Source organism: Sycon ciliatum, chromosome 1 (assembly GCF_964019385.1).
Source record: "Sycon ciliatum chromosome 1, ocSycCili1.1, whole genome shotgun sequence".
In the NCBI taxonomy this organism is placed as follows: Eukaryota; Metazoa; Porifera; class Calcarea; order Leucosolenida; family Sycettidae; genus Sycon; species Sycon ciliatum.
This window is the reverse complement of record NC_088643.1, coordinates 13,441,682-13,451,745: the sequence shown is the minus strand read 5'-3', so window position 1 is coordinate 13,451,745 and position 10,064 is coordinate 13,441,682. Positions and strand designations below refer to the sequence as shown.

General features: G+C 48.8%; 2 protein-coding genes across 2 annotated transcripts; one reads left to right on the top strand and one right to left on the bottom strand.

Moving 5' to 3' along the window:
- Positions 1-110: 110 nt before the first annotated feature.
- LOC135814207 (histone deacetylase complex subunit SAP30L-like) lies at positions 111-7,387 on the bottom strand. The gene is made up of 4 exons (XM_065327299.1): positions 7,114-7,387; positions 5,117-5,180; positions 2,453-2,551; positions 111-1,222 (listed from the first exon to the last, which is right to left on the bottom strand). Exons 1-4 carry the CDS (start codon positions 7,176-7,178, stop codon positions 1,103-1,105), a joined length of 348 nt encoding a protein of 115 aa, XP_065183371.1. The 5' UTR covers positions 7,179-7,387; the 3' UTR covers positions 111-1,102.
- Positions 5,943-7,272, top strand: LOC135814200 (high mobility group protein B3-like). Its single transcript, XM_065327289.1, has 2 exons — positions 5,943-6,447; positions 6,662-7,272. The coding sequence occupies exons 1-2, from the start codon at positions 6,134-6,136 to the stop codon at positions 6,885-6,887; spliced, it is 540 nt and encodes a 179-aa protein (XP_065183361.1). The 5' UTR covers positions 5,943-6,133; the 3' UTR covers positions 6,888-7,272.
- Positions 7,388-10,064: the final 2,677 nt, after the last annotated feature.

Sequence of the window (10,064 nt, the reverse complement as noted above, 5' to 3'; positions counted from 1 at the left end):
TCTTCACTGACCACAGCAGATGATGGCACGCACCATCCATACATTGTTATGCGCACCAAGAGCATGCGCCAAATCACCAATCCACTCCTACCGCTTTATCACACGCACTCTTGAAAGTTGTCTATGTAGGATATCATTATCAATTCAGTTCTAGAGCAAATGACCAGCTAGCAGTAGCACCACGTGAAGTGGCATGCAATGTACCAGTATGATTCCAGAGCACACTCTCCATGCACAGTGACATTCAAGGCTTCAGTAGCAGCAAACAGGATACTCCAGGCGTGCGGTGAGAAATAACAAAGAGTTGCACCAAGCCAAAATTCAAAAGAATCAAAATTATTGCACGCCACGCCTCAGGATGGTACATGATTGTACAGTCGAGCTAAGACGGATCACCAGCGGACAAGAATACAATGTAGTGAGCGAGCACTCAGTTACCTCAGACGAAAACGAGAGACCAAAACAGTAACTACTTGGAAGTACATCCATGACAGTGCACGGCCTCACGACTAAAACGAGAGATCAACAAAGTAACGATAATCCATGGAAGTACATGGAACTAGAGCCTATGCTAGCGCTAGCGGCGGAATCAACAACACCGATAAAACCACAATGGCCAGAATGAATAATAAATAATTAAAAACGACGCCAGCACGGCATGGGATGTCAATGTCAGGTATGTGGAGGGAGTGTAAGAGCAACGGGAATGTAACATTACATGGACATGCTAAGCTCGAGGACATGAGCAGAAATGCCTAAGATTGACATATGTACAAGCTCTGCCGGGACCATACAAGAGAACAAGGGTCGGAAAGCAGCCACTGAACGCAAACACACAACATAGTGCAGCTACCTAAACTAGCGCAAGGGCAGCAATTTGTACAGGGTCAGCCACCCAAGCATGGCAAGCGGTATGTACAGCAGACAAAAACAAAAAAGCCCATATGGGGCGAGTATATTTACAAGACAACAGGTAGCGGGCCATTCTCGAAGATAGAAGCAGCACGCCTCTCGCCGTGGTAGTTGTGTATATATCAGTAGATGTACAAACGTAATAGTCTTCATGTAGCGTTGCGTAGGTGTACACAACGGCTTGCCGATACTATAAGTCAACCTTCTGATGGTCCAGCTTGCTCTTATGGCTCTTGGCCATGAAGATGAAGTATGCTAAGATCTCTCGCTCAGATGACACAGGGATGCTAGAGAAATGCCGAGACACAACCTATGAGGAATGTGAAAAGACACCCCGCACATACCCACACAAAAACAAACAACACGTATCATCAGCACAGACGCCGCTTTGCAACAAATGAACACATCTTATCAGCAGGATTAAACCCAGCACACCAGCCAAGACACACGATACAGTCGACTCCACTTGTAACGAACTCGCATATAGTGAACCCTTGTCCGTGTCTGAACCCATACAAAATTGACCCTTTATAGCGAACCGTTTTCGTTTAGAACGAACCAAATCAAGTGCATTCATACTGTCATGGACCACTTGCCAATCAGGACTTGCTGCTTGTATGGTATGAGTGCATTTCTGTTACAACGAACTTTGGCTATAAAGAACAAGTTCTCCTGCACAATGGTGTTCGTTATATCAGGAGTCGACTGTAGTACCCTGGGGCAATGGACCCATTGCGCAATGACGTAATTTGTACCATAAACACCCTTCACAGCCACCTAGGGGGGGTCGTCTGGGGTGTTGAACAGTGCACTCCTGATCCCAGCATACTCACAAGCATTATTCATGCATTCCATATTTGGCTGTGAAGGGTGTTTTACGTCATTGCGCAATGGGTCTATTAGTATTAACATAAGAGTAGGTTCTGCAACGCACAACAAACAAATTCACGGTTCGCATGAGAGTAGGCTGGAGGCTGAGTTTTCCGCACCCTCTAACTGTTAGGATCAAGGCGCACATGCAGCTCCCAAGTGGTGGGAGGTGAGTAGATCAGACCCACCACCAAGTGGTCAAAGACCGAAAATCCCATTCGCTGCAATCCATGCTTCCCTCGTGCCAGGCCACGAGTTCCGAATTAACTGTGGGTCGCAGCACGGCTGGAAAAAAATCCCTCCGCTTCCAAGCAGAACTTGAACCTGGTACCCTCTGTTTCTCAATCACGGTCTTAGACCATCCCACTATGCCTGCCTGCAACGCATAAAAATGATGCTGGAAATGCACAATTCCTTAGCATTTTATGTTCAGGTATTCAGGTACGTAGCAAGAGGGACCCATGAATGTGTGTGATCGGCGGTAGCCTAATCGGCAGGGCACTGTCCCGGAAAGACAGGGGTGCTGGGTTCGAATCCCGCTTGTGGATCCTTCTTTTGCAACAGGTACTACCCGAACATTTGCCCAGTCCTTCACAGAACACGGTTCGTGACTTTGTCCCCCCCCCCCCCCCGCGCCAATGTAAGAGATTCTGACACATGCCCCACTCACCTCGACAAGCTGTGCCTTGTTGAGGCCAGGCCGAACCTGCAGCTTGAAGTGACGCTTATAGCGGCGCAGGGTGTTCACCTGCAGCTGGCTCAGGTCGACCTGCAACCAAACCAAACGCAACAACACAATACGCATGTCTCTGGTCCAGGCTCAACGTACTCGTAGGCAGCGAAACGTGCACAACCGCGACTCAAACAAGTGGCGGTGGACGGGGTGTGAGCGCGTGTGCATCGCACAACAGTAGTGGTTTAGGATCTATACGGCTTCAACACTGTCTAATGCCACTGCCGTAAAGTCGAGGATAAGCGGCCACCCTGACGTGCCTGAAATTTCCGGATTTAGAAATGGCGTGCAGCTGTAGGCATGGATACAGCCATGCTAGCACAAGCCAGCAGTGAGATCGAGCGTACCAGTACAACACAGCTAGCTATGTGTAGATCGAGCGTACCAGTACAACACAGCTAGCTATGTGTAGATCGAGCGTACCAGTACAACACAGCTAGCTATGTGTAAATCGAGTATAGCAGTGCTGCACAGCTAGCTATGTGTAGATTGAGTATACCCGTGCAGCACAGCTAGCTTTGTGTACATTGAGTATACCAATGCTACGTGCATCAACAGTAGGCTAGGCCACATGGTTTGAGGGGCACGGCATGTTTTTCTCTTGTTAGACAAACCACCAAAGGGGCACAGACTCTCCCCACTCCAGCCCTGCACTTCGGTTTCATCACGTATGCACCGCGCCGCCACGTGAAGAGCACTATGGATACGCAATGACACAAGGATGATGTTCCCATTATCGCACTGGATCAAAATGGTAACGAGCTAGCAAAGATTGCAAAGCTTACAAGTTACAACACACCCCAGGTACTACATGATCTTCAGCAGCACGTGATCCGAGTTCACCATGCCTGGAAACAGAGTATTCCCCGTTGGCCACCGGCACACACACACACACACACACACACACACACACACACACACACACACACACACACACACACTGCCTTGGCATGGGATCAGCACCGCGGCAGGTCAAAACAGTTCAATATAGGAAAACTTCCCAGCCCTCACTGCCTCAGCACTGGTGTTTCCCCATACAATCCATGTCACAATCTGATTATCTACCATGTACATTTCCATTAGCTCATACCAGCAGTTACTGCCACAGGGGCCCCAGAGAGAGAGAGAGAGAGAGAGAGAGAGAGAGAGAGAGAGAGAGAGAGAGAGAGAGAGAGAGAGAGAGAGAGAGAGAGAGAGAGAGAGAGAGAGAGAGAGAGAGAGAGAGAGAGAGAGAGAGAGAGAGAGAGAGAGAGCTAAAGTCAACTGTTTGTACATGCTCAGCGGGTAGTACTCATTGCTGTACGGACGTAGCATACACACACACACACTCCGTGACGCCCATTGCCGGAGGCGATGACAGCGATGCTACAGCAGAAACCATAGGAACTTGTGCTGAGATTGCACCATACAACAGCTTGCAAGGCCGAAGAATTGACCACCATCATTCAGCCTGCTGTATACCACACAGACTTTGAAGTCGATACTCCACATGTACAAGAGGGGTGATGTACGCACTTTGTGTCAATGATCCACTGAAAGGGGTAGATTTACGCCTGTGCACTTCTATCAGCCCTTTCACATACACACACACACACACACACACGCACACTGTATCAACTTAGCATTCTCCTGGCTATTACTTGTATAACATCTCAACATGGTAGAATACTCACTTGCACCATGTCTTTGTGCTAGCTTGTGACTTGTTCCATACTAGTAGTGTGAATTCTGTCCCCACGCTGTCTTGTATTAGCTTATATTTGCTATCTTTGTATCCTCTCCCTATCCTTCAAGATGCGCCCCAGTCCTGGGTGAAAATTCTACGAAAAGTGAGTCACGTGGTGTCGCCAAGGACTGTTTGTGTGTTGCGGGTTGAACGTTAGTTGGAAAGTTTTCACAAATTCTACTAAAAAGTATTACTATAATACTCAAGCCTTGTACAACCACCTGGCTCACCAGACTTCAACGACTGTGAGGTACACATAGTCCATTTCAAAACTATAGACGCGTACCTAGGCAAAAACCGTTATGCCAGCATCTATACCACATAAAATCTGTGATCACTTTGTGCATAAAATTTTCCAAATTGGGCGTCCAATCGTTTAGAAACTATAATTATGAGTAATTGTGGAGCGGACCTGAGCAATATTCCGAAAACTATTCTCAAAAAGCTCCAGCCAAATTTGAAATATTTCAAAAACCCTACGCGTCTATAGTTTTGAAATGGACTGTAGTACTGCCTAGCCTTCTACTGACAGGAACAAGTCGGCATGAGCGCATAGTCACACAGGCAGGCAGTGCCAAAAGAGAATAAAAAGCGACCAGAAGTGCTGATCTCTATCCGCAACAACATGGTTTGAAGAGGAGAATTTTTTTGACAAACCATGACGACATTATCAGCGAACGAACACAGAAGTAACTACACGTGGAATGAAGAAATTAATGGAGGGCACTAAACCATTATTTTAATAATTACATACTCAGTGCGCAATTGCCTGCAGACTTATTTCAGCTATTTCGGTGCTGGCGCGAAACAAAATTAATAAGAGCATTCTGCGAAGCGTATCATGAACAGCTCGACAAACAAGAACGTAAACTTACCTCGGGAAAGTCACCTTCGTCGTCCGATTCTTTGCGTTTGCGCTTATGGCGTGGGTTCTGCATCCTGAAAATAGTTCCAACAAGAATACACTGACCTAACTGAGACAGGAGTGCACACAACCGGGACTGAAATTAAAGTTCAACCTCGAGAAAAATCAGTTGCCCAACTCAGGACAAGCAAGATTCACAACTACATGTACAACACGGCACTCGCTGCTCGACGAGAAAGCACAAACACAAACACAAACAAAGAGAGTTTGATTTTCGTCAGGGCTGCACTGAGCTGAGGCCGAGATTTTTTGTAGGGATGCATGGCAGCATGCAGTCAGTACGTGCGGCGTGCGCCGATATGCAGTGACGAAATCAAAAGCTAACGCACGTGATGCGTACTCATAGTGCGCGCCATTTCCAGACTAGCGCGCGACTGGGCTAGGCATGAATGCCCGCTGTGCGTTATAACGTTACGAGACACTGATAGTGATACAGTGCACTAGTGATAGTCAACACCGACCACCGCAAGAGTAGCAGCTATGTGCCATGCATGATGTGCCAGCATGAGAACATAATCCCAACTACACCGCCAATCAGAGCTGCAGAAAGGGGAAGGGAGAGCATTCAAACATGTTCAGTAGCAGCTTCGCGCGTTTTCTTCGGTGCACTCATGAGCTCACAAGGCTGCTGGAAAAATAGCGCACGTGAGGCCCTAGTAGTGTATGTAGAAGCCAAGGCACGGCCTACAAAACTCCAGTGAGTTGGCGCGCTACAAAGCTAGCCTAGCAAGAATCACTACTAGATGCACCGTGTACATAATGCTATGCAAGCGCCGCGTGCAAGCAACAGTTCACTGTGTACCTAGATAGTGTAGCGTGCTTTTTGTACGTGCTGAGCAGAGCAAGTTTGGAAGACTCTTTCCTGTGTGCCTTTTAGTACTGCCGACTGAACCTACCTGTTAGCTAACTGCAGATAAAAAAATACTGGAATTGTAGAAGAGCTCAACAATTTAGTGTACTTTCAGCAATGCCTCGATCAGACAAAGACCCAGCCCGACCAAAGGGCCGCATGACGGCCTATGCCTTCTTCGTGCAAGCGCAGCGAGATCATTTGAAAAAGACACAGCCGGAGAAGAATGTCGATTTCAAAGAGTTCTCTCGTTGCTGCTCGACAGACTGGAAGAAAATTGAGGAGAAAGACAAGCTAAAATACGAGGCTCTCGCGCAAGCAGACAAAGTGCGCTACGACAGGGAAATGGCGTCATATGTACCTCAGGATGATGGCTCAGGAAAGAAGAAAGGAAAGAAGACGAAGGACCCTAACGCTCCAAAGCGGGGAATGTAAGTAGAAAAAGCAGCGCATTCTGCTGTGTTTTAGAAGCGATAAGCATTGTAAGCATTGCGCAATTTCATGGGTAATCTGGAGCTGCAGATAGAAATTGAAATTGTTTTCTGAATTGGTGCTAGTTCGGAAATTTTGTCTCGAAATTTCTCGCTAAGTTGTTGCTGTTTGTCTTTCTCTCTCTCTCCCGGCGTGCCTTCTATTCCTGCTCAGGTCTGGATTTCTCTTCTACTGCAGCGACCGCCGTCCAGTGCTGAAAGCAGCGAACCCCGAGTGGGGAATGAGCGACCTGTCCCGAGCTCTAGGCGACGAGTGGAGAGCGTTTACCGACGCCCAGAAAGAGCCATACCTCAAGAAGGCCACCGCCGACAAGGAGAGATACCAACATCAAATGGCGTGCTACAAGAAGGGAGGATCGTGGCGAGACGCAGATTACTAATTCGGGCTAAAGCTGATGATTGCTGGGGGGTTATACCAGATGTGATGAAAACAATCTTTTTCCAATGTTACAGTCAACGCCGAATCGCGATGTATTTCTTGTTCGTCATTATCCATCCGTATTACAAGCAGCAGACTAACTTCTTGTCCTAGTTTCTTCTTGGAGCGTACTCGCGCCAGTTTTTTTATTATCTCTTTTCATTGAGACTACCTATAGCGTAACTCACCTGGTTGGAATTATCTCTTTGTTCGTCGCTTGGTCATTCCAGCCTCGCTCTTTATTCGCTGCCATTTCCACTGATACTCCACGAATGTGTACAGACAAGTATCTCACCACTGAAACTAGCAGTAACTATAACAGTTGAAGAAGAAACGAAGAAGAAAGACTTCTTGTTGTTAGCTGTTCGGGGGCATGATTGGAAGAGCACCCCAACTCGCAACTGCACATCATGCAGCAATGGAAAGTTGTGTATGAGTGGCAGTGGAGGCATTGACATTAGACTCGGGCCTCCAGTAGAGACTAGAGTGTAGGCTACATCACTGACTCAGTAGGCAGCCAGAGCTAGATCGAGCGCATGTACTGCCACCGTTGCGTTGCCTGCATCTCAAAAGACTACAAGCTAGGCCACTGACTGAGTCTGTGTGGCGGCTACACTCACTACTACTGTCCAGTTCATGATCTAGTGGCAGTAATGCCAGTATGCTGTGCTTTTTGCAGTCTACACTGATGTAGACTGTGCAGTACATACACGCGCAACACACATCGCCACCACCACCACCTCACGCTCAGTCAACACTAGTGCACTAGTCGTGACTAGATCCTAACAGTGGACAGAGCGCGGACAACCCCTGCAAAGCATGTTCTAGTTCACTCCGCATGTGTGGAAGGTCGATTTTGGTCCGAACGGACTTTGAGTCTGACCAAAGCATTTCACCGTGGCTAGTGCTGTTCATGGTGTCTTTGTGAAGCTCTAGAGCAGTAGAGGTTCGGTCTATGACAAAATAATGGTCAGCTTGTCTTCGTTCAGAACCTGTGCATGTGCATGCCATGATAGTGCACTGCATCACGCTAAGGGAGCGCACGCACACAAGCACGGCATGATCAGGGCTCTGCAGTGAAGTGTAGGTACGCAGGCCACTCTCTGTACAAGCAGCGTTCATATTCATGCTGCGCTGCAAGTGAAGGCTTCACTCAGCCTCCGCCTGTCCTTGACTTGATCGTACAGTCCACACTCACAGTGTGCAAGTATAGAAGACGTGCATGTAGTCTTGACTCCAGTCCAGACTGGCTCCTACTCTGTACTGTAGAGTGCTAGCTTGGTCTTGACTTGCACAGCTTGCTCTCCGCTCTCATTCAGTGTAGCCGGTAGCAGGGCTCAGGCACGACTGAGGCCTGGATGGGCTTCATGCACAGGACTGGGCCCCAGTCAGAAGCCACCGTACCACCACGCGCACTGAGTGGCTGCCACAGACTGCAGACGTACAGCCGCACTGACTTGTGAAAGGCTGGCTGGCCGGCTGTGCATGCATGCGGCCAGCCTAGCCACTCACTCACACCATGACCAGGTAGGCGCGCACTGCACTGGCATGGCACTGTCAGTGCACTGCATGCTTCACTGCATGCTTGCACAGTCAGTACAGCCTACACTACAGGCTACACTACACTCTACAGACTGTACACTCAGTGTCAGTACAGGAGTGCCGCACTACATGTAGTAAAATGTACTAAGCTCTGTCTCTGTCATAGTCATTGAGCACTCTCTGCAGCTCGATCGGGGATCAACGGGATCTGCTATGTACACTATAAATAATTAGTAGTACTAGTAATGATTATGTGACCAGCTGTGACAAGCTGTGGACTGTGTTAGTCTGTACTGTACAGAGTGGACCCGCTCAGCAGCTACCGGTAGTCTGTGCAGACTTGTACAGAATCAGTATCTGTGGCTGGCATGGCATGCCTCAGCACACATCCGGCTGCTGACGAGTGCTAGCGACTGCGTAGTCGGTACATGTACAGTATACAGCGTAGATCTATGATGACTGTACCCCTGTAGTGTAGCCTACTGACAGTACTGTAGGCTGTGTATCCTGTTGTTAGTGTTGCAGTGGCGAACCGAGTCTGTGTTGTCAGTAGCGTTGAGTGTTTGCGGCCCTCGCCGGACTGCAACAGACAGGCAGTGTACATAGCCATCGTTTTTGACGGATCTACTACCATGTAGATCTACCAGTGACCACTCGTACTTGATGGCACTACATCTACGGCACTAGATACCGCTAGCACTGCCATCCTACAGTATATGGTACAGTGGGCCTGGCCCTGGGATACTGCAGACAGTACTAGTACTAGTAGTACTCAGTAGTGACCGTGTAGATAGAGCCACCTCGACGCGTAGATCGACCTACGCCTGACCTGAGCCCACTGCTACGTAATGCTGAGAAGTGAAGGCGATCGTGCCTAGGCTAGGCACGATCATGTGGACTGAGTGAGTCTGTACAGGGAGTGAGGAGTGAGGACTGAGGAGGCTGCACTACCATGTACCACTGCATACCACACTAGCAGTAGTAGTAGTACGTCATACTGCACTAGGTCGCAAGTGGAAGACAGCCTGTAGGCTGTCGCCAGACCTAGCTAGCTAGACATCGACAGCGCCAGTCGAATGACGTCGATAGCAACCGTATGTCATGTACATGTATGATGTAGCATACCTACATACCTACATACATACACATGCTAGATCTACTGTCGACATGTCGTGGACATGGAAATCCGGTCGCACGTCTAGCGGCCCCAGGGCGCTGGTCATGCAGCCGTGGATAAGCGGTACGCACATGCATTTATGCGCTGCAGTGCGCTGGTCGGATCGGATCAACATGTGCACTGCACGCAGCGTAGTGAGGGCGCTGTCCCCGGTCAATCAACTGGATTTCCTTGTCCGCTACAGACGTAACGACGTACATGTAGTACAGAGCCACACTGACAGACAGTCCTTCGCATACATCGCGCATACATCGCACCACCACTCGCCGCCACGCTATTTTACTGAAACTGACTGCCCAGCGCTAGCACCTGCGAAATGAAATCCGATTGCGAAAGTCACATACACCTGATACACGCACACGGTGCACTTTAGCGCTACAGCCGATGGGCATGGCAGACCTGCGAGGCAGATCTACAAGT

What these genes read in the sequence shown, in the direction of transcription:
- LOC135814200 (XM_065327289.1), top strand. Translation starts at nt 6,134, where the DNA reads ATGCCTCGATCAGACAAAGACCCAGCCCGACCAAAGGGCCGCATGACG. An exon ending in AACGCTCCAAAGCGGGGAAT is followed by an intron (nt 6,448 to 6,661) that starts GTAAGTAGAAAA and finishes ATTCCTGCTCAG; the next exon opens with GTCTGGATTTCTCTTCTACT.
- LOC135814207 (XM_065327299.1), bottom strand. Translation starts at nt 7,178, where the DNA reads ATGGCAGCGAATAAAGAGCGAGGCTGGAATGACCAAGCGACGAACAAA. An exon ending in AAAGAGATAATTCCAACCAG is followed by an intron (nt 5,181 to 7,113) that starts GTGAGTTACGCT and finishes AACTATTTTCAG; the next exon opens with GATGCAGAACCCACGCCATA. An exon ending in ACGAAGGTGACTTTCCCGAG is followed by an intron (nt 2,552 to 5,116) that starts GTAAGTTTACGT and finishes GTTTGGTTGCAG; the next exon opens with GTCGACCTGAGCCAGCTGCA.